Here is a 24,070-nt window from a genome sequence, read left to right as displayed (position 1 = left end):
GCCTGTTGTAACCATGGTTACAAGTCACACTTGGCCAAAGGACAAGGTGTCACCACCTAACAGCAGCAGAGAGCCAGGCCCATCCCAGCTAACACTGCTCCTGGGCCAGGCCCCTGCTGCCTTTCTGCTCTGCTCCCCTTTGCGTTCACGATTGCACCCGAGCCACCGCTCATCAGCCAGCATGGAGCCCCTGCTGGCCCCCCAAGAGGCCCGGACTGCTGGCAGCCCTCAGAAGGGGATGGCGTCCCAGTGGTCAACAGGCATTTTTCAGTTGACAAGGACTGTAATAGGCTGACATTACAGTCCATTCAAGAGAGGCAGCCCAGCTTGGTGGTTAAGAGTCTGGAGTGAGACAGCATCGGTTCACATCCTGAGTCTGCTTCTTACTAGTTGTGTGACCTTAGACAAGTCCTTGGCCTCTCCATTCCTCATTTTCCTCATCTGTAAAATGTACTGACCTCCTAGAGCTGTTAGGGGGATTGGGTGAGTTCATATTTGTAAAGTTCTTATAATACTACCTGCACAAATTAAGCACTGTATGTGTTTATTAAATAAATATAACCAAGAGTGATCTAAAAAGAAAGCCACCAGGAGAAATGCTTTACGTGGATATCTCTGGTAACTAAACCACAGTGAGTTTTCTCTTTTTTAAAGGGTCCTTTTTATTTTTTTAAAGGTTTTTTTAAATTAAATTGATTTCTTCATTTATGTTTGGCTGCGTTGGGTCTTTGTTGCTGCGAGCGGGCTTTCTTTAGTTGTGGACAGCAGGGGCTACTCTTTACTGCAGTGTGCGGGCTTCTCGTTGCGGTGGCTTCTCTTGTTGTGGAGCACAGGCTCTAGGCACGCGGGCTTCAGTAGTTGTGGCACACGGGCTCAGTAGTTGTGGCTCACGGGCTCTAGAGCGCAGGCTTAATAGCTGTGGCGCACGGGCTTAGTTGCTCCGCAGCATGTGGGATCTTCCTGGACCAGGGCTCGAACCTGTGTCCGCTGCATTGGCAGGCGGATTCTTAAACACTGCGCCACCAGGGAAGCCCTTAAAGGGTCCTTTTTATGATGCATAACCAGTTCTCACTGATTTTAATCTTTGCAAGTGGAAGTCTTAGAAAATCCTGGAGTTGTCTTAGGACATAATGCATGCACTCTGGGTCTGAGTCCAGCAACTGAAGCCCAATGCGGTGGCTCATATCCCAGTGTGTAAAATGTGCTAGTGTTGTGATGAATCACTAACTCTTGGCTGAGGGCCGGCGCTCCACACATCTGCTCTCAAATGGTCTCTCTGAGGCTGAAGCCTGTTGGGCCTCTGAGGCTCCCCTCTGCAGACCCTGGACATCAAAGGCTTCTGAGAAAAGGGACAGGTGGGTGGGGACCCATGACCCTCAGGACTGGCAGTACCAACCTTCAGCAACCGGTAGATTAGTGAGGCCTTGGGACTTCTAAGCCACAGAAAATTCCCGAGATCCTGCATTCCCTTGAACCGTAAGAAATTTTGAAGCTTACTCAGTTACTCATTCTCATCAATCCTTTTCTCATCCATTTGCTTTTTAAATGATTTTTTCGTCCCTCTTCTTTTTCTCTTCCTTCTAATTTTATTGGCACTGAAATCCAGGATAAGTGAACCTTGTCAGTACCAAGTTGGCTGCCTTACTCTGAAGGGAAACTCCAAGTCAGGGAAAAGGGCACACAGCAGAGATGAAATACTGGAGCAAGAAGACACTGTAGAGCTCATCTGCTTCAAATCCCTCTCTTTACAAACAGGAATCATGAAACAAGGGTACACAGCGAGTGGCAATTAGAACCAGTCTTCTGTGTCCAGATCCATCATTTTTCTTTCACTATCCCAGGCCATTGTCTGTGGGCCGTTCCTTCATTTATCAGCCACTGGGCACCTGCAACGTGACAGTCACTGGCTCATAAAGGAAAGTGTGAGACGTATCCCCATCCCCCTTCCTCCTCCAGCCATGGTTCTAATCTTATGAGGAATCCCTGAAGGTTAGTGGAGACTGGCCTGTCACTTGATGGATTACTTTGGGTACTCTGAAAAAATTCTGAGTAAAGGATACTGAAGTAGCTAACTGGCATCTTGACCATAGTCTACGGGGCCCTTGATTCCATGGAGTGTGATGTCTAAGAGTAAGGCCTTATGGTGTGGTGGTGACGGTGTGGGAAGGGACATGAGGAATCTTTACCATGCGGATCTTGACAGCTGCCCCACTCACCTTGCATTAGGAGCTATAGGGCCCGTCAGCCCTTGGAGGGCCACAGGGTAGATTTCATATGTGTGTGGTGTGGGGAGGATGTCGTTTGGTATGTCACTCAGTCAAGTAGTCAGCTAGTGGCTGTGCTTACATATAGCTCTTCAAAATGGCATCTGCCTGTCATAGGCTTCTTTTTATTTCTTTTTAAAGTATAAGGATAGCAGTAGAAGAACAGTGCCACAGAACATTTAGAAAACAGAAAATATGTACAGTTTGAATCCCATGACAATTTATCACTTGCGCATACATGTTTTTATATAATTGTAGTCAGGGTCTTATACAGAATTCTCACCTAGATTTAGTACCCCAAGTATTTATTATGTACCTGTGCTGTATCCACTCAGTCCTGAGGATAATAAAAGTGAGTAACAATCCTAATAATAGTGATGCCTTCCTGGAAGGGTATAGTTTTCAAAAGCACCATGTCACATATGACATTTGGTCTTCACAGCACCCCGGGGGATAGGTATAGGTTATTATCCATGATTTATGTAAAAGAAAGTTCAGAGATACCCTGCCTAAAGTTATCTAGTACATAAATAACGGTGACAGAATTAGAACACGGATCCCTTTCGGCCATGCTGTCTCACTTGCTTGGATACGGTGAGTGCCCTAAAGGAGTTGGCGGTTTTGTTGAGGAAACAAACACAGGTGACTCGGTTTATTCCAAATGTATAAGTGGCCAGCTGCCACAGAAGTGACAGGGGAAATATGCTGAGATAAGGAAAATGTACAAATAGCCTGGAATAAATGCCCTTAAGAGATACGGGACTTGTGCTATGTATAAAAATATATGTAGGAGGTGGTGAAGAAAAGGAGAGAGCTTTCTATGAACGTATCTGGACAGAACATCTAAAGGAGATAGGCTGTATCGGTAGGATAGAACCTGAATGCCAGGCTCAATCTGATTTTCCCATGGATTATTGGAAAGCATCAGAGTTTTTCCTGTGGGTTATCAGAAAGCATCTGAGTTTTAAATTGGAGATTGACAAGATGAAAGTGGCATTTTAGAAACTGATCTGGTAATATCATGTAAGGTGGACTGGAAGAGGAAGAAACCAAAGGCATAGACAAGGTAGCAGGTTCTTGGGGTGGTCCAAGTAAGAAACGAGGAGAAGTGACAGTAGAGCACTGGTAGTGGAAATGGGGAAGGGGAATGAGAGACATTTCACAGATACTTGATAGAATTCAGGTCTAGGGAGGCCTTAGGGGATAGAAGAGAATGAATCAAAGGCCTGCAAGTGGAAGAATGACGGTGCTACTAGTTGAAACAGAAAAGTTAGAGGAAAATGCAGTCTGACATGTGAGGTGAATTGGACTTTAGCCATAAAATTATAGAATTTTAGAAGAACCACCACATCAGGAAGGACTTGGATTCACACATTTTTCAAAATAAGGACATTCCTTTCAAGGAAGCCTTAAATAGAAGTCCTGTATTATAAAACAGAAGCAAGTTGTAATGGAGTGGGAATTCTAGCGATCCGCTCCTTGGACTTTCCATGTCACCTCTGTAGAGCTGACGGGGTTCCATAAAGCATTATTCAGAGATGGTGGACCCTACCCAGCACGCTCATTTTTAGACAACTGATCTGAGGCTTAAAGATGTTGCATAACTTGCCCCAGGTCAACTAACTGTTAGTGGAAGAGCCAAGGCTAAAACTTAAGCATGTAGTATGTCCCCTACCACCTCATGACCACCTCTCATTCTGAATTTGAAACGGGCAGTGATCATTTCAAGCAAACAAACCCAGTGGTCAGTTGGTGATAAGGAACAGAAGTTAAAGAGTTAAGTGTGACGATAGTTGAACCTGTGAGAATGAAAGAACTCTGATCAAAGGAAACAGAGAAGAAAAAGTGGTGACTGAGCTTTGGCAAAAGTATCAAAGTTAGAGGATAAAAGGAGAAAGTAACCTTCTTATCCATGTGTACTGGGCCCGCAGAGGGAAGAAAAAAACCAATGAAGATGAAATAAAAAATTAGGAGGAAAAAGACCAGGACTTCTTATGTAACAGAAGCAAATGAGGCAGATGGTTTAAGGGGACAGAGTCAGTGATGTCAAATATCACATGGTACGAAGACTGAGAAAATAGTCACTGCAAATCTTTCAAAGGATAGTTTCATCGGGTGATTAATGAGAAAGCTGAGGTTTCAGGTGGTGAGACAGTAGATACAGTGGGTATGCACCATGTATTCGAGAGGCTTTGCAGCAGAAAGCAAATAGCACTAAAGTTGAGCAGGTCACAGGAATAACGAAGTGAAAGGAAGAACGAAAGGCTTTTATCAGGCTGAAGAAACCGTATTCTTGGTTCTTAGGGGCTTGGGTAGGTGTAGGGGAACAAAAACAAAACAAAAGCAAAGCACAGTTCTAGCTCAGTAAGTTAATTAAAAAGAGCTTTTCTAAATGGATGAACTACTTTGACCGTTTCTTAAAGTAATTGACAAGGACTCTTCGAGGGGAAATTTCTGCCTTTGAGTAGCTTAACCTTTAAGAAGTCTAAAAAATACCTCCATGATATCTAGTTTCAGATATTGAAAAACCTCTTCTTGCAGCCCTTTAATGATTCCTTCTAAGTATCACAGAAATTAGAGTTAAAAGGTAGACTGAGAAAAGATTTATTAGATAACCTTGTTCATTCTCCTGCCAAGTGCAGAATTGTTACTTATTGTGCATTTTCTAGTCTGCGGTGCTTTTTACTGTGTCAAGTGAATGGTGTCCTCACCACTTCCTTTGGAATACTATTTCATAATCCTACTGATCTCACTGTGCGGAAACTCTTGATCCCCATCCTGATGTTTCCTCCCTACCGTATACTTTGTACACCATTAACAATTTGTCCTTAATAACCTCCATCTGCACTGATCCACGTCCAGTTTGCAATCTCTAAGCACCTGGAACACCTTCACCAGTAGACACTTAATTCTTCAGGGCATATTACAACTGTCAGGGTAAAGGATGTGTATGTGATAAAAGATAAAGAGTCTACTAATTTTACGTTTCTAATGATGAAAGTGTCTTTCTATATTCCAGAGATTTGGGGTAGGAATGAGTCAAAAGAACAGTGAAGTTTTTAAGAAAGGGGCAAAGTCTTTCTAACTTACGATCCAACATCCCAGTAAAAGGTATTCCCCAATTACTGAAGAGATAAGTTGGAACATTCTGGGTAGAGAATGTGCAACTCTTAAGGTAGGACCAGGACTTAGACTTGAAGCATGGATTTATAGAGTTAGAGATGAAGCACAAACTAGATATCCTCTGATATCCTTGAAAATGTGCTCCCATATGGTCAATTTGTCCCTTTTGTGATGGGTTGTTCTCAGAGAAGGTTTTGGCAGATGTCCATTTGAGGTTCTATCCTGTGCTCCCAAGACAGTGGTCCTGGCTTCACCAGCTTTATCCTCACGGATCTTACAGGCTGATCATGCCCCGATAGAGGGGCCCAGATGGAAGCTTGAACATACAGTGGATTATGTTACAGGAGAGGAACAGTGAGCTTGGGGGAGCCATCTCTTTTATGTCAAGCAATAAGCAAGCCTTTTCTTTGTCCCAGAAGGAGACATCAGGGTTGTGTGCTACAAACACTAACTTGAGAAATGGGCCATAAAAGAGCTGTCAGGGCCTTGCTTCGAAGTTCAAAACCCTGTGGATCCTACTTTCTCTCAGATATCTTGACAATATGTCATAGAAACCTTAAGTTCAAATTTGGACAAATTATCTTCACCCATACTTGCTTCTTTCTCTATTTTCCTTTTCACGGAGGCACTGAGTCATTCTCAACATTTTCCTCATCCACCAGGTCATCGGATTTTTTTTAGTTCTACCTCTTAAATATCTCTTAAGTTTCGCCCTCTGCACATCACTGACTTGGGTTCTACCCTCGTTATAAAAAGGTCAGAATTAAATAGACAATTGCAATAGGCTCTAACCTGGCATCCCTGCCCCCACTTCCACCTCCTGCAAACCAGTATCCTAAAATGCAGAATTGTTCATGTAACTCCTGTGTTGAACACTCTTCACTCATTAAGCCTTCCAGGTAAAATCCAAGCTCCTTATCCTGGTCCACCTACTTCTCCAGCTCCATCTACTGACATTTCCTGTAAGCTTTCTTACAGACCTTTTATAAGAGGGAAGACATGTGGGAACATAGGTATATGTATAACTGATTCACTTTGTTATAAAGCAGAAACTAACACACCATTGTAAAGCAATTATACCCCAATAAAGATGTTAAAAAAAATTAATTTCTTTGGATAATTTTTTCTCTCTTGATTTTTAGAATATTAAAATATAACTACCTGGGTATGGGGGGGTGGAGCATGGGGAGTAGTTATCTTCCATGCCAAAAAAAAAAAAAAAAAAAAAGAATTGCTTGCTGGTAAGCATGCACCTCTTGCCACTTTTAGACTCAGTATCATTTAAAACGTAGCATTCCTTGGTATGTGGTAGGCATGTAATATACGTATGCAGCATAAATATTTATTGAGTGGCTGAAAGTAAAAATAGGCTTAGCTTAAATGCAAGAAGGGTTTGACTTGGGGAATTATTTAGTTCTACCTTCTCTCTGTGTACTCCCTTCAACCAGTTATAATGATGGAGCTCTTTTGACAGACATTGGATGATAATTTAGCTAAATGAAAACACAAAAAGAGGGTACGGATATTGCTTATATCTACTTTGAAGACAACCCCAAACTCGCCACCTACTAATAACTGTAATTCTCTTGTTAAATTAAACAACTCTACTACAAATACAGACAAATCAAATTAATTTTACTTTTCTAAGGAACCAGTGAGTCATGAGTCATTGCAATACTCCTCGCCTTTTTTGTTATAGTGGAAAAAGATAAAAGCACGGCACATCAAGTGGCTATCTAAAACTACTGTCCTGTCTTCTAACCCTTAAAACACACCCATATTAACTTTAAATTATGTCTCTGGCAAAATGTATAACAAAAGCATTCACCCATCTCATTAATTCTGTGACTCTGTCAGCAATAGTCTGAACTTTTTAAAAAAATTTATTTTATTAAAGTATAGTTGACTTACAATGTTAATTTTTGCTGTACAGCAAAGTGCTTCCGTTATACATATATATGTGTGTGTGTGTGTGTATATATATATATACACACACACACACACACACACACACACACACACATTCTTTTTCATATTCTTTTCCATTATGGTTTATCACAGGATATTGAATATAGTTCCCTGTGCTATACAGTAGGATATCGTTGTTTATCCATCCTATAAATAACAGTTTGCATCTGCTAATCCCAAACTCCCACTCCACCCCTCCCCCAGTTCCTCCCTTCCCCCTTGGCAACAACAAGTCTGATCTCTATGTCTGTGAGTCTGTTTCGTAGATAAGTTCATTTGTGTCATATTTTAGATTCCACAGATAAGTGATATCATATGGTATTTGTCTGTCTCTTTCTGAAGGATCTGAGCTTTTATATCATGCCTGAGGCAGGCTTAGGCTCTAGGACGCTTAGTCAGTAGTAACGCTTTTGAATGGTCACAAGTTGGTCCACTTCACTAAATGGTGTTAACGACCCAAGTCTCTTGTTTACATGCTTGGACACACCTTTGACTATAATGGAAATGAGAGTTCCCCTTCTGTAGGCTCTTGAAGCCACCTTATTACAATATGCAATTGTAACTGGAACCTGCCTGATGAGCTTAAGTCTTGCACCGCTTCCTGGCAGAGCTCTTCTTCTCCCTCCGGGGGAGTCAGAAAAGCAGCAACATCTCCACCCTGGACAGAACTCACAGTGGTACCCAAAGGCTGAACCATCTGCCAAGCCTTGGTTCTGTGCTGGGCCAGGCCTGCTGCACTGCTTGCTGTTGGGAGCCTGGCAGAGAGGTGTGTCTACTCCATGGTCACAGACGAGGACCATGCAGGAACGCACCATTTGTGGTCGGCAGAGCATATTCAGCCTCAAGAAATATTTCCACAGACTCTTAGTTTTCCATCCTCATGTAGCCAGCCCTAAGACATCGTCAAAGTAGCAGTCACTGGTAAGGCCTGTCTGGCTCCTTGTAGACTTGTTGATCCAGTAGCACCTGCTGGAGCCTGCTCAAAGTGCCCTTTCTTTATGACTCCAGCTTTGGACATGGGGACAGGAGCCTTACAGCACCTTGACTAGGCTTAGTCTGGCCTGCCCTTGCCATCTCTTGCTGGTTCCTGATGCGCTGCCTGCCCTCTGTGGTTCATTTTCCTTAAAAAACCTGGATCCTTAACTGTGTGATGGCCTCAGGACACCACTCAGTGTTGGCAATTAATGTGGGCCTGTTCTCTGCTAAACTCTCCTCAGTAATTTCATTTGAACCCAGTTATCATCCAGGCTGTTAACAGATCACCCCTTCCTGGAGAGACCGTTTCCGCTCAGCCATGAGCTTCATTATTTATATTTTTCTTAAATAATACAATCATCATCCTAGTTAATATTTTTTTTTGGACACACCTTTGACTATAATGGAAATGAGAGTTCCCCTTCTGCTCTGTTTCCTCCTATACCTCTTCAAGCCGTTAAAACACATCCATATGTCATTTCATCACAGAAGGAATTCCCTGTGACTTCTCTTTATAAAATATTCTGATCCCGTCTACATACACCTTTGGGTTTGTTGTTTTCAAGTTCTGGATTGTGTTTCTACTGGGACTGCTTCCCAAGATCCCTTTTTAGAAGTATAAGAGCATCTTTCTAGTGACCTTTTAAGTCTAACTGGCTCGACTTGCCTTGGACCAGTCTTAATTTGAATGCCTTCAGGTAGAATCTTTACATGCTCAAAATGCTCCCAATAATTTCCTATATTCTTTTATCTGGCCAACTTTGTTAATTTATATAAACTAGCTAAATATCTATCCTGTAACCAGTTCCAGTCCTGGGAACACCTGCCAAACCATCTAAGTTGTCCTTTGTCCCTCCCTACCTACCCTTTGTCCTTCTGACAGAGTCCTTATCATCTAATGGAAACAGTATCCTTAACTCTTTGTCCAATGTGCTAGTCCTTCTTTAAGGCCTATCTTAAGTGAGAAATTTCCCTCCAATGAGATTCCACTACCCTAATGATTCTACCATCCCATATATGCAGGTCTCTGATCATTAAATTTGATCTCCTATTAAATCATTCTCCATTTTGAGTCCTAATATCAAGTCTGGGAGAATATGAGTTAAATCTTTTTCTCTGTTTTTAAATTAAAAATACTAAAAGAGGGCTTCCCTGGTGGCGCAGTGGTTGAGAGTCCGCCTGGCGATGCAGGGGACACGGGTTCGTGCCCCGGTCCGGAAGGATCCCACATGCCGCGGAGCGGCTGGGCCCGTGAGCCGTGGCCGCTGAGCCTGCGCGTCCGGAGCCTGTGCTCCGCAACGGGAGAGGCCACAACAGTGAGAGGCCCGCGTACCGCAAAAGAATAATAATAATAATACTGAAAGAACTAAAAATAGTCGAGCCTCAATGTTTCACATACTGGCTTGCTGTACAATTCTTCATTTCTAGTTTCCAGAGAAAAGGATTCACCAACCTTTGCTTTATCTACCTTTTGCAGTTATGTATAAGGACATAGACTTACTCACCTTAAACACTGCTAACAACAGTTCTATCTCACCTTCCCAATAGGCCCTGTTTCCCCACACACTCACACAAATTACTTGCATAGTATTATAAATGAGTCTGTATATGCTTTTCAGGAAATTTTTTCATATTTGAAATAAAAACTTTGTTAAAGTAGCTAAAGTCAAATAGTTGTTGCTAACAGTTTTATCAAAACATGGATTAAAAACGTAAGATAATTGCACAAAATGTGCCACTTTTGCAAAGAGTTACTTAGTTTGCTGGGAGCAGTAGCTAGGAGGCTAAGTTTTAGAATTACTCTTCTACTCTTGGGCAAATAGATCAATCACTTATAAAAGTTGATCTTCAGTTATAAATGGACGTGATTACCTCTTTTATAGAGTTTAAAAGACCTGGTGGCTTTTGTTGGAATGCACAGAATCTACATAAATGCCTATATGTTTTTGTTTTTTAACTTTATAGGAAATTAATGTGTTGACAGTCGCATTGGTCAACCAAGACCGAGAGAACAATATTGAGAAAAGAAGCCAAGGCTTAAAATCAGAGAAAGAAGCTCTGCTGATCGGTAAGGAAATTCTGTTTTCCTCATCTGTTCTCTCGTAGGTAATAATTCACTTACCCAGTATTTAAGTAATTCACCTCCGACTTGTTAATTTAAAAGCTTTGTCAGAGGTAGGATTAACTTCATCAAGATTGTATTACACACATTTCAAATTAGGGGCATGCAAGCCAGTGGGGACTTTGCTCTTCTGTAACTATGTATATTAGTTGGTTATCCAACATAAAACTGAGTACAAGGAAAACCGATTAACTTGCATTTCACATGTTATAAATCTGAATTTCAAAATGTGGACACAACTGGACGCCAGGTTGGGTTCAGTGCAAAAGTTTCACACCAAGCCAGATCCCCAGGCTCAGGAGCGGCCACGTCCTGAGGTCGGTCCCAAGGCCAGACCTGGAATGCTGATGACACAGGGACGTCTAGACTACAGTGCTAGGCCAATCTAGGACAGTCTAGCCAGGCTTCCCTGCCCAAGTCTGGACTCATTTATCCAAGATAAATAAGACGAGCTGGCCACTAAGGAAGGGGAAAGAAGCAGCAAGGAAGTTGCTGCTCACCTAAACATATTCAGTTGCCCCACGAAATATATCTAAGTTGGCTTTTTCTTTGTCAGGACCAGAGAAAGCTCTAAATGTTCCCACGAAATATATCTAAGTTGGCTTTTTCTTTGTCAGGACCAGAGAAAGCTCTAAATATTCCCACGAAATATATCTAAGTTGGCTTTTTCTTTGTCAGGACCAGAGAAAGCTCTAAATATTCTCTCTTTTCTTATTTATTTATTTTTTATTGAAGTATAGTTGAATTACAATGTTGTGTTAATTACTGCTGTACAGAAAAGTGACTCAGTTATACATATATGTATACATTCTTCTTCATATTCTTTTCCATTATGGTTTATCACAGGATATTGAATATAGTCCCCTGTGCTGTACAGTAGAACCTTGTTGTTTATCCATCCTGTATATACCGGTTTGCATCTACTAACCCCAGACTCCCAATCCAACCCTGTCCCCGCTTGATAGTGATCAGCGTATACAAAAGCAGTACTTAGTCTCATAAGGAAGTCTTCTCAGTGGGGCTGTGGTGGTACCGTGCCTGGGACCCCACCTTCGAAGCCTGTATATTTAAGGCCGTCTCCAGAGTTCTCAAATCCAGAGAAGGAGAAGCCACCAGCTTCACTCCCTGATGCACAGCATTGATTCAAGCTGCACCTTGGCACTGACCCCAGTGTTAGCGTCCAAGTTTAGCCTGGCTCCTCTATGGCATGATTAAGAGTGAGGAACGAGGCTGTTGTACACATGAGACAAACTGTTCTTCTGTGGTTCGTTATCTGGCAGGAGTACCGCCTGGTTGCAGTTTCTAAATATTGCATGCACCCACCTCAAAATGACAGGTGCATCAGGTCCTGTAGAAGCTGGCACAGGAGGAATTAAATTCAAAAGAGAGTCCCAACTTCATCCATCATCTATAGATTTTCTCAACTACAGGGTTATTGAATATGACATCAACTTAGAGCTACTCCAAGGAAAACCAATTATTTTTTTTCCTCTGTGATGATATACAGCTGTGATAACATGCCGTGCACAAATTTCCTAAGACATGCTGATGTGCTGTCGGTTCCAGGAACCCAAAATGAACCCGTATGTAGTTAGCAACTGGATTTTTCTCCTCTTGGAAAATGTGTCAAACTCTGACAACTGTTTCTCTTTCGCTCAGTGTGACAAAGTTGTGATTTCCCCCATGATACTTTCAGGGTATGAACAGAGCACGTAGTTAATGATCAGCAGTAAACTCTCCCTCTTTAAGTCTGAGTAATATAGACCGCTTGACGGTAAGAAAATGGAAATGGGTATCCATTTTCTTTATTTCCTTCCTCTCACAATAGACTGCTGCTTCTCCTTTTATGTTCTACTTGGAGAACATAGTTCATTTACAATGTCTGGTAAATAGTTACTGTATATATAGATAGATGGATAGATTATATATATACGCACACTATTTATGTTATTTTACATATATAAATTTATTTACAGTATATTATATATAAATTACTCTAGGTGTAGACACGGACACACATACACATACACACACACACACACAGGTCTTCCTCAATTTATGATGGGGTTACATGCCGATAAACTCATCATAGGTTTAAAATATGTAAGTCAAAAATGCATTTAATACACCTAACCTACCAGACATCGTGGCTTAGCTCAGCCTACCTTAAACATGCTCAGAATACTTCTTAGCTAACAGTTGGGCAACATCTAACACAAAGCCTGTTTTATACTAAAGTGCTGAATAGCTCATGTAATTTATTAACTACCCTCCCGAAAGTTAAAAACAGAATTGGTTGTGTGGGTCCAGAATGGTGTGTCGGTTGTTCACCCTCATGATCGTGTTGCTAACTGGGAACTTCGTCTCAATACCGCCGTCCAGCATCAGAATATGATACTGCATATCACTAGGTGGGGAGAAGATCAAAATTCAAAATTTGAACTATGGTTTCTACTAAATGTGTACTGCTCTCGCACCATCATGAAGTCAAAAAAATCGTTAAGTTGAACCATTGTAAGTTGGGGACCATGTGTACACACACACACACACACACACACACACACACACAACACAAACATTTTTTTTTCAATCAGCCACCTCACAAGTTTAAAAACAATATGCTTTACACACTGTAGGTTAATGGGAGTAAATACGAGGGTTACGTTTATAACATGTCAACTCTGCTGAGGTCTCTAATATTAGAAAAAACTTAAAAATTGGTAAATTCAACTGTGTTTGGAATTAAAAATTTAGTAAGTCGGGATCTTCAATAAAAATTAGGTACAGCCAACTCCAAATTTTCCAGGCCTCTTCTCTCACTTTTGGTCTCTTAAACTGGTCCCTCAGATTAGCATTTGAAAGTTCAGCATTGAACAAAAGCAAAACAGCATGTGACACTCAATTTGAATGAATATATGAGACTGTTTAGGTAGAAGGGAGGCTGGAGACTTAAGGTTTGGTTAAATTTAGGAATTTAATTTTCCCTCCATTTCTCCATTACCTCTCCACCACAATATTTTATTTTACTCTGTTTAATGTAAGTTTTATTACAGATGTGACTTCCTGCCCAAACCCTACCCCCAAATTCCTAGGTACTTACACTGTTTTGTAGTCAAAGAGAGAGTAAACATTCAAAAGAATGCCAGGGTAGAGAAGAGTTTCCAAGACTGGCTAAACAGATCTTGCCGAAGGGTGCAGTTGTCCCCGCCATTAAACGTGCCTCTTTGCTAATTGAGTTTGGCCGTTCATGTTTTGTAGAAATCTAAATGTTGGGACCATAAAGACCTCTCCTGCAGCTTCTGGAATCCAGATAAGGACTGTGATAGAGACGGAATGACAGAATATGGGTCCAAAACTGCTCTGGACCAGGCTAGAGAGAGAAGGGAGTTTCTGGTGCTGGGGCTACTCTTTTCTGAAGAATACTTGTGGGGAGAATGATTCTGAGAGCCCCCTGGACTTCTGATACATCTGGAGGGGTCAGGAATACTCTGCAATTTCTCTGGAATCTTCCCTTGGAATAACTAAACTCGTATGTAGGATACAGTAGGCCTGCTCTAAGTCACTCTAAAAGGCTAGGAGCACAGCAGAAAATCTCCCTTGTATTGGAAATGCTTATCGGCAAAATCTTCAGCACATGTAGATGCGCTATACGCAAATATATTCAGGTAACCCCCTGTTGGGACACACAGATGTTATATAAAAAATGCACAGTGGCACAAATCTTGATTGCCTGGAAGAGAAAAGGGGAGTGAAAGATAAGCTATTCAGATGGATTTCATCTACAGAAAACATAAAACTGAGGCTAGAGCTTCCTAAACAATGAGCAATCCTAGTTACTTGTGACATTAATTTATCTGGGCAAAAGAGTATATTCTTTCCAGAGATTCTCACGACCGTTTTATAAAATTGGTGTCTTTAAGACATATAAATTTTATATACATTACAGAAGATCAATGGAATTTCATCAGTAACACTACTTGGAGCTTTGCAGATTTCGATCCTGAGTCCCTTGGGAGACCCACCATGCTACCAAACTTTCTGCTTGACAGTGAACATAGCATCAAGTGCTATGTTCCAACTCAACTAAAGTAGCTAGGCCCTTAGGAAGCACTTCATTATTGATTGCTAGATTATTTATTATGCAATCAATCCTTGTGAAGACAGGTTGGCATATAATTGAACCTAAAAGAATTACATTTTTATGGGAGTTTTGGAGGGTAGCATTTTATATCTCAAAACTGTATGGTAACCACACATTAGGTCAGCTTGACATTGCCTAGTGTCTATGCCAGAGCTCCTGGTTCCTTCCACATGTGCCCTACGTGTTGGATTTGGCATGCGTTGAACTTGTGTGGGAGAGGATGAGTCAGTACTTCTGGTTTAGGACCAAAGCTTTGGAGCTGTGTTTGGTTGGAAACCCCTGGCTATTGTTATGAAGGAGAATGGATCAAAATTTTTTATTGACAGGCAAATAGCTCTGAGGAGATGTTGACAGTGTAACCCTGGGTCTGTATCACTCCGTCTTCTCTTGCTGTTTAATTAATTCCAACACAACACATTTCCAATCCCAGCAGCCCTGACAGGCACCCTGTCAATGCTGGTCATCATTGTAAATCCCATCCAAATATAGTCAAAACCTTCTCAACAACTCTGTTTATAAAGTTGCTGTTCCAGACTCCCCCAGGCCCCGGAGAACCATCCTCACATTCTTAACGATCAGGCAAGCTTCTTCACATACCATCGTGACTCCTCTGCGGATCAGGACATACATATTATGGGGAACCAAGATGACTGTTCACATCAAGCCCCTCCCCTCCTACCACCACCGCCACCATTTCCATCACTCTCACCATTTAACCCATCTCCTCACAGCCAGCCTATATCTGAATTGGAAATGTCCCCCCTTATACGTGGGTGTTAGGAAACAGATGAAGGAGATGTAGAGAAAAACAAAGAAGGCTGAGTGGCGCCTTTTTGGTGTTTTCAGTGAATAGAGTTGAGGCTATGCTTAGTCCACCTGAGAAAAGTAATCCGGGGAGTGTGTTCTTGTCTGAAAGCTACTGACCATAAAGAATGAGTCATTGACCTAAATCTTGTTTCCAAGACACAAATGTCCATATCAGTAAATCAACAAACATTTGTCAAGAGCCTACTCTAAAAATCACCAGCCTTCATTGTGGAAAAGAATCATCTGGGCAGCCTGTTCAAAAGACAGAAGCTTTGTCCTCACACACAGAGATTCTGTTTATCGTAAAACTAACATCCAAGGTGATACTGAAGCAGTCACCTCTGGGACTGTGTTTTGGGAGCTAGTGGCCTGCCATATACCAGGATGTATCTTAGCGGACGGTGGTGATAAGGTGATCTCTTCCCTCAAGAATTTTATAGACTAGTGAGAAAGAAAGTAGTTAGTGACCATGAAACTAAAATCAGAAATACAGAGAAGGAGCTATTTCTGCTGCAGATGCCTTGTGGGAAGAAAGGACAGTTGAGGGAGCCCTAAAGGATGAATAGAGTTTCCTCTGGTTAGATGGGGAGTTGTCAAGGCCATTTCAGATACAAGGAACAATTTACTGAAAGGCCCAAATACAGTCTCAGGAGTTTAGTTAAAATAAGACAGAAAGACAGATATTTTTTAAAAAACTAAAAACCTAACTGTACAAGATCAGGTATTATAATCACCGAATAAGTAGGAAAAACTGCTTTTTGGAAAATTAAAGGTTTTTAGAATCCCAAGGCACTTAGAAACATCAGACCAAACCACAGGTGTTTGATCCCTCTTCTGCTACCCACTCCCAGTCTTGTCTCTCTCCACGTCTCATAAATGCTTTGTCACTCTGCAGCCACCCACAGACAACTGTCCCCTAGTGGCTTAGTGGGAGACCCAGATTTCACATAACCCCTCCCTGATGGCTCTCAACTTCTGGTCAGTCCTCTGTAGGTTTCCAGCTAATATGACTGTGTCTAGAGACATCTATTCCTCTGCAGAGCTGAGATTCCTGGAAACAGATCCAAAAGAGTCTTGCTGTGATTTATGTCAGAGTGTTCTGCCTGTGTTTTCCTCTAGGAGTTTTATGGTATCCAGTCTTACGGTTAGTCTTTAACCCATTTTAAGTTTATTTTTGTGTATGGTGTTGGAGAATGTTCTAATTTCATTCTTTTACATGTCGATGTCCAGCTTTCCCAGCACCACTTGTAAAAGAGACTGTCTTTTCTCCACTGTATATTCTTACCTCCTTTGTCATAGATTAATTGGCCATAAGTGTGTGGGTTTACTTCTGGGCTATTCTGTCCTGTTCCATTGATCTATATATCTGTTTCTGTGCCAGTATCAGTACAATTTTAAGAATAAGAGTCCATAAGAGAAAAAGAAATCTGTATATTATGTTGAGATATGTTCCCTCTGTGCCCACTTTCAGGAGAGTTTTTATCCTAAATGGGTGTTGAATTTTATCAAAAGCTTTCTCTGCATCTATTGAGATGACCACATGGTTTGTAGTTTTCAGTTTGTTAACGTGGTGCATCACATTGACTGATTTGTGGATCCTGGAGAATCCTTGCGTCCTGCGATAAATCCCACTTGATCCTGGTGTATGATGATTTTAATGTGCTGTTAAGAGTTGATTTAGTAGTATTTTGTTGAGGACTTCTATATCTATGTTCATCAGTGATACTGGCCTGTAGTTTTCTTTTTTTGGTAAAATATCTTTGTCTGGTTTTGGTATCAGGGTGATAGTGATGGTGGCCTCACAGAATGAGTTCAGAAGTGTTCCTTCCTCTGCAATTTTTTGGAATAGTTTCAGAAGGACAGCTGTTAACTCTTCTCTAAATGTTTGGTAGAATTCGCCTGTGAAGCCATCTGGTCCTGGACTTTGGTTTGTTGGAAGTTTTTAAATTATTGATTCAATTTCAGTGCTGGTGATGGGTCTGTTCATATTTTCTGTTTCTTCCTGGTTCAGTCTTGGGAAATTGTACCTTTCTAAGAACTTGTCCATTTCTTCTAGGTTGTCCATTTTATTGGTGTATAGTTGCTCATACCAGTCTCCTATGATCCTCTGTATCTCTGTGGTGTTAGTTGTAACTTCTCCTTTTTCATTTCTGATTTTATTGACTTGGCGCCCTCTCTCTTTTTTTCTTGATGAGTCTGGCTAAAGGTTTATCAATTTTGTTTATCTTTACAAAGAACCAGCTTTTTGTTTCATTGATCTTTTCTATTTTTTTCTAAGTCTCTATTTCATTTATTTCTACTCTGATCTTTATGGTTTCTTTCCTTCTACTAATGCTGGGTTTTGTTTGTTCTTGCTCTAATTGCTTTAGGTGTAAGGTTAGGTTGTTTGTTTGAGATTTTTCTTGTTTCCTGATGTAAGCTTATCTCACTATAAACTTCCCTCTTAGAACTGCTTTTGCTGTGTCCCGTAGGTTTTGGATCGTGGTGTTTTCGTTGTCATTTGTCTCTAGGTATATTTTTATTTCCTCTTTGATTTCTTCAGTGATCCATTGGTTGTTGCAGACACTTCTGATTGGTTTCCCAGTTTCCCTTTTGTCTATTCACCATACAGCAGCTTGAATGAAAATTTGAAAACATAATTCAGCTCATATCATGCCCCTGCTTAGAACCCTTCCATTGGTTTCCTGCTATGTTTAGAGCTTAATCCAGCCCCCTTACACTGGGGCCCTACGTGATCTGGCTCCCCACCTACCTCTAAATGCATGCTGCACCACTCTGAAGCCAAGTTTGTTCCTGCCACCCCATTTCCACCTCAGGTCCTTTGCACTCGCTGGTGCCTATACCTGAGTCACCTTCCCCCAGGCTCTCTGTGGCTGACCCCTCTTCAACTGACACATGGACAAATTCACCTTCCTTGACCTCCTATAAAGCAGCCCTCCACCAAGCTTGAGGATACTCCCCACTCCTGTCTTATTACCTGTTTTGTTTTCTGCAATATGCCCACCACTCTCTGAAAATATCTCCTTTTTTCATCTTTGCATTTATCGTCTGTGTTGCTTACCTAGAATATAAGTTCTCCAAGAGCAGGAACTTTGTCAATCTGGGCAATGCTGTGTCCCTAGAACCTTGGCATCTAATTGCTGCTAAGGAAATGAATCAGTAAAAATCTAGCACTACTTGGTTAATTGAAATGTCACTCCCTTGGTCTCGGTGACATCTAAACATGCGAATAAACTAGATGATGTTGGTGGGAAAAGCTCAGAATGCCTTTATGTGCTTGTTTAAATGGGCCTCTTCCTAATGAGGGATTTGCCACATGCTGTCTGGAGCTGGTTTGTGTATCTTTCTCAAGTAGTGTTTCAGGCCCTGAACTGTACAGGAAACTCAAGAGTACTGACAGCCTCCTCTATTCCTTCTTTATTTTCTTAAATTAGCTACTTACAGTTGTATTTTCCACTGTTGGGAAGCCCATTCTTCAATGTGGAGACCTCGCTTCTCCATGGAACCAGCCAAGACCAATTCTCGAGTCATCCCTTTGGAGACCCACCAGTTCAGTAATGGCTGAGCTCTCCACCCTCAGTTCCTAGTGCTCCTTTTACCCAGCCTCTACAGTGTTTATGGTCTTCCAGAGAACCATAAATAGTTTCCAATTCTGGGTTGGTATCATTTTTCATTGGATTTTGAGTTACAACTATCCTTTTTTTTTTTTTCCCCCCCATTCTCAGGAAATACCCCAGTTCCTTTAAAGGAGCTTTAAGAGACTTTAGTTTGATTGTTTAGGAAGCTTCCCCGAAGTGAATCTGATCCAGAGCCAGGGCCTAGAAACTACATTTTCTCAGACGCCGTGACTGATGCTTCTGTGATGCCACTGGCATGGGCAGGATCAAGGGGGGGAGGAGGGGTGCAGTACTTGGGGGAGGATGACTAAGGGTGTTCCCATTTCCACTGCATCTCTAGCGATACTGAAGAACTTGGTTGCCATCCAGAGGAAAAGCTTGGAAAACCTTTATTTAACTACCTGCTTTGACCCCCACATGTCTTTAGTGGCAACTGCTCAACTTTTATAAGGAAAAGCTAATGGCTTGTTAATATCAGCTACCACCGAGATGGTTCTAAATACTCTCCTAGGGAAGAAAACTCATGTCCAGATTAGGGTTTCTAATCTGATTTTAGAAAGATATATAGAAATCACATGTGCATTTTCCCCTTAGCTTTATGAGCAAAATAGTTTCAATAAAAAGTTTCCATGCCCAAAATATCCAAGTTACTCTGTCCTGACTTCATAACAGGATGAGTTAAGGGCAGGAATCACTGATGAATAATTCCTCAAAGTTACCTGGTGTTTGAAAGAGTACCACATCCTTGGTTAGCACTGGTAGCAATTTTTAAGGGTCTTATTTCTCCTGATTTGTCAATAATAGAAGAGTAGAAATGTTAAAGAAGTACACTGGCCATTCTCAGTTCTAGAGGATAAATTCATTCAACATACATTTATTGTAACTGTATACTATATTCCTGCTACTGAACCAGAACACACAAATACTGTCTAAGGGCAGAGTTCCTTGGGGTTACAGACCCAAGATTAGGGCGGTGGGACAGTAAACAGTGAGGGAGGCCATCATCACGGAGGCAAGAAAAGCGGCCACCCCAGGTCCTCCCACTTCTGGTATCCCTGAATTTCCTCCTTCATCTTCTTAGGTCAAGAGTTGTCTGGGCTTCCCTGGTGGCGCAGTGGTTGAGAGTCCGCCTGCCGATGCAGGGGACACGGGTGCGTGCCCCGGTCCGGGAAGATCCCACATGCCGCGGAGCGGCTGGGCCCGTGAGCCATGGCCGCTGAGCCTGCGCGTCCGGAGCCTGTGCTCTGCAACGGGAGAGGCCACGACAGTGAGAGGCCCACCTACAGCAAAAAAAAAAAAGAGTTGTCAGCCACTCCCCCATAGCCCCCACCCCCATCCTCTTCTGAACCATCCTATTCATTCTATTGGAGGCATTTAACTGACTTCATGTCACACTCCCAGGGGCATTTATAGGAGAGGCTGCAGGTTATCCAGGAGATGTTGATGATTCTTTGTCCTGTAGGGATATTAACATAAAAAATGTTTTTCTCTATTTGCTGGGGCCCTGGGATACTTGAAAGGCTGCTCAAGCCCGTCTACCTTCTGAGATACCCCCTTGTCCCATGGGAAACTCACACATTCTTGTCACCCAAGGCTACAGCACCCCACCGCCTCCCCTGTGCTCGGCTGGCACAAAGCCAGATTAGTCCCGCAGGGCCCCCCCATCCCCAGTCTCTACAAGCCGCTCTCTTGAGGCGCTCCCTGGGAGCATCGCATTTAAGAGAAGAGAAAAGCTTCTCACTGGGAACACCCTTGCCTTCTCACAAAGCCAGCCAGCACTGACTACTCCTCCCTTCCCCATCCTCCTTTCCTCCTTATAGGGGGCAGGGGTCTGCCTACCGTTTGTTGGAGGCTCTCTGTGGAAAGCAGTAGACATAGCACCACTTGTCCTCAGCCTGGGACAGCAGGGAAAGCCCCACTCACCATCCTGAAATAGAAGCAGTTCCCCTTGGGAATTCCCTGGCAGTCCAGCGGTTAGGACTCGGTGCTTTCACTCCTGAGGGCCCAGGTGCAATCCCTGGTCGGGGAACTAAGATCCCACAAGCCACGCAGCATGGCGAGGCCAAAAAAAAAAATCAATTCCCCGTAAGAATTCTGCCCCCTCTCTCCCACTTAAGGAATGCAAATGGAAATGTTATTTTTTTAAATACTTCTATTCTAATTTATTTTCTAAGTAAATCGTTCATGGGATTCTGCACTTTAACTCTTATTGGTAACGCACTTACTTATAGCGCCGCCTCACGAGATTTGAGAATTTCAGACGCAGGGAAGTAGCTGCCAGGTCTATACAGTTGAAACATAAATTAACAAAGTGGTAGGAGGGGGGACAAAACAATCCCACTTACGTATATTAAAAATGGCTATTTGCCACTTAAAGAGATTAAAACTACCATTGTTACCTTCTGTCATCACCATTATTTCATAAGAGAAGGACATTTTAACAAAAAACGAAGAACGTAATCTCAGAATAAAACAGTAGCAGTTCTTTATATTTCAGGGAAAAGGTCAGTCTCTGAAGACTGAGGTTTTAGCTTTATGGAGAAATGTTAACTAATCGTCTCTGTGTTCCTCATTTCACTGTCCACCAAGAAAACCCACATAAAAGCAGCGTTCTGAGGATAGGTCTCGAAAGTACTTGTGTAGACTCTCTGGGTCTCTGCCTAAGGATAAACTGAGAACTTTTCTTTAAAAACCGATACTCATCCAGAGCATCGCAAGCATCACACAGGAGATCAGGGGGCCATGAGACCCTATCCCAGGTCAATCCAAGGCCACCCTGCAATTCATAGCATGACTTAGTGCAGAACGATGTGCTCGGCCTGTGCTTGCCCTGTGGGTCTGAAGCCTCTGACCTTCGGCTTTCGAGCACCAAAGCATCACAATAAACAGAACGTTGAGGCCTTATCCTCAAATTCGATTCATCTCAAAGCCTATTTCAGAGAGAAGCCAAAAGTGTCAGTCTGAACCCAGTTTCTTAACAGATAGAAGCATACAGCCTATGGAGTTGACGTCCTCATTTTCACCATTTTGATTCTGGTTATAAGAGCAGGGAGGGTAGGAGGGTAATGCTTTTACGTCAGCCTCGACGCTACCGTTCAGCTTTCCATCTGTCAGTGCAGTGTTGACAGTTGAATTTCACGATGGAAAAGCCCTCTGATTTATAATCAGACTCCAGCCAAACCGTCCGTTCCTGGGCCTTTTAAAACGATCTTGTAAATTACAGCAGCGAGAAGGAGAGAGCAGGCTAGCTCCCTTAAAGCAACAGCGAGATCCAGGGGGAGACAGCAGAGGATTTGTGCCTGCCTCAGTGGCAGTGAGGGGAAATATGGATTAAATACTCTTTGTAGCTAGCAGCTGTAATTATCAGGGGAATTTGACACAGCTGTAGGAGCCGTTTTCATACTGCAGAGTCTAGTGAGGGAAAGAAAAGGGATCATTTTACCCTTCCAATAACCACAATTCTATATTGGCAAATCAAGCATAAAATTGGTCGTTGAAATGCTTCCAGGAGTCTTTGTTTAGAAATACCTTCATTCATCCATGTGTTTTCTTAGAGTCTTGCTTTTCCAACTACTGTCGTTCCAGGAGACAGTGTTCTGTTGGCCGTGTTACCATTACCGTCTTCAAAATGTGCAGTTATTGAATGCTTGCCGAGAGCCGTTAGAAATGGCAAGACCACGACTCAGCCTGACAAAACTGTAACTGGGGTCAGATGACATTATTCGCCTGAGACTTTTATTTGCCTCTCAATAATGTCCAGTGTTTGTCTTTTTAATTCAGGCATCATATCAACGTTTCTTCACGTCCACCCTTTTGGAGCCAATATAGAATATCTCTGGTCATACATGCAGCAGCTGGACTCCAAGGTAAATCCTTTTTCTCAACTTGCATTGCTAAAATGTAGCATGTTGATTGCTGGCTGCAGGTCGAAGCTGCGTGAGCTGCGTTAGGGATATAATAGCGTATAGGAGGTTTATCTGTACTTCTTCACAAGAACTCAGTTTCTGGTAGAGAGTTGTCTTCTTTTCACTTGCTTTTGTCTTTGTAGAAAGAAAAGCAGTTATCGAAAATAACAGTTACTTTCAGCACATGCCAAATTACTTTGAAAAGCATATGAGGGATTTAAAAGTGCAGGTTGGCCTGAAAGTTCCCACAACAATGGAGAAATCATGTCAGGGTGACTGATGGGGCATTATCCTTAGACCATATTCTCACAGGATTCTATGTTAAGGGCTCCACACAACAGAGGAAAAATCACCTCAAATAACATAAAACTCTGATATGACTCTCAAGAAAACTGTATTAATGGTGGTTTTTTAGCATCATTCTCCAAATGGAAAAAAAAAAAAAAAATGACTACAAAAGTTCCTCTCAGTTATGCCCCTCGAGGGTCATACCCAGGGTCAGGACATCACTCCTCATTTCCGTGAGGCTAGTTTTTCTCCTCTGCAGACCAGCTACCCTCCTAGCCCACTGGGGTGTTTGTGCGCCGAAAGAGAAGGGACAGAAAGAGCTCAATTTATGTATCAAATTCCAGTGAATAGTGAGAGAGGCCTCTGTGAAAATCAAGTGATGGCATTAACCAGTACTGCCTTGGGGAGCCCTGGAAGGGGACAGAGATGCTAGGCCTGTCACTGGGCAGTTTGCTAAGTGTCCTGCTGAGAAGGAAAATGGAAGTAAGAAGCTCTTCCATAGAGCACAGCAAAGCGCCTGGGATGTGCAGGACCAGGCCCACAGCTCGCTGACCCGAATACACACACATACAGTCATTCTGAATCTTCATTGGTCAGTATCGATTACACTGCTACACTGTCATCTAATTTTGATTCAGATGATCTTACCAATTCACAATCCCACAACCGCCCGACCTTTCTTTTTCTTTCTTTTTTTCTTTTTACATCTTTATTGGAGTATAATTGCTTTACAGTGGTATGTTAGTTTCTGCTTTATAACAAAGTGAATCAGTTATACATATACATATGTTCCCATATCTCTTCCCTGTTGCGTCTCCCTCCCTCCCACCCTCCCTATCCCACCCCTCCAGGCGGTCACA

The 24,070-nt window shown here is 42.2% G+C and overlaps 1 protein-coding gene across 3 annotated transcripts in view; it reads left to right on the top strand.

The window, feature by feature from the left end:
• The window catches only part of ENOX1 (ecto-NOX disulfide-thiol exchanger 1), a 297,621-nt gene that overhangs the window by 250,945 nt on the left and 22,606 nt on the right, over positions 1-24,070 (top strand). For all 3 annotated transcript variants that reach the window (XM_029210363.1, XM_029210361.1, XM_029210362.1), the window contains 2 exons: positions 10,296-10,398; positions 22,798-22,883. In XM_029210363.1, coding sequence (XP_029066196.1) covers positions 10,296-10,398; positions 22,798-22,883 — 189 coding nt within the window. The remainder of the gene's footprint in view (positions 1-10,295; positions 10,399-22,797; positions 22,884-24,070) is intronic.

This window comes from Monodon monoceros, unplaced genomic scaffold (genome assembly GCF_005190385.1).
Source record: "Monodon monoceros isolate NGI ecotype Baffin Bay Population unplaced genomic scaffold, NGI_Narwhal_1 Super_Scaffold_8, whole genome shotgun sequence".
Classification (NCBI taxonomy): Eukaryota; Metazoa; Chordata; class Mammalia; order Artiodactyla; family Monodontidae; genus Monodon; species Monodon monoceros.
Note: the sequence above shows the minus strand (reverse complement) of the source record. Positions and strands in the feature narration are given on the sequence as shown.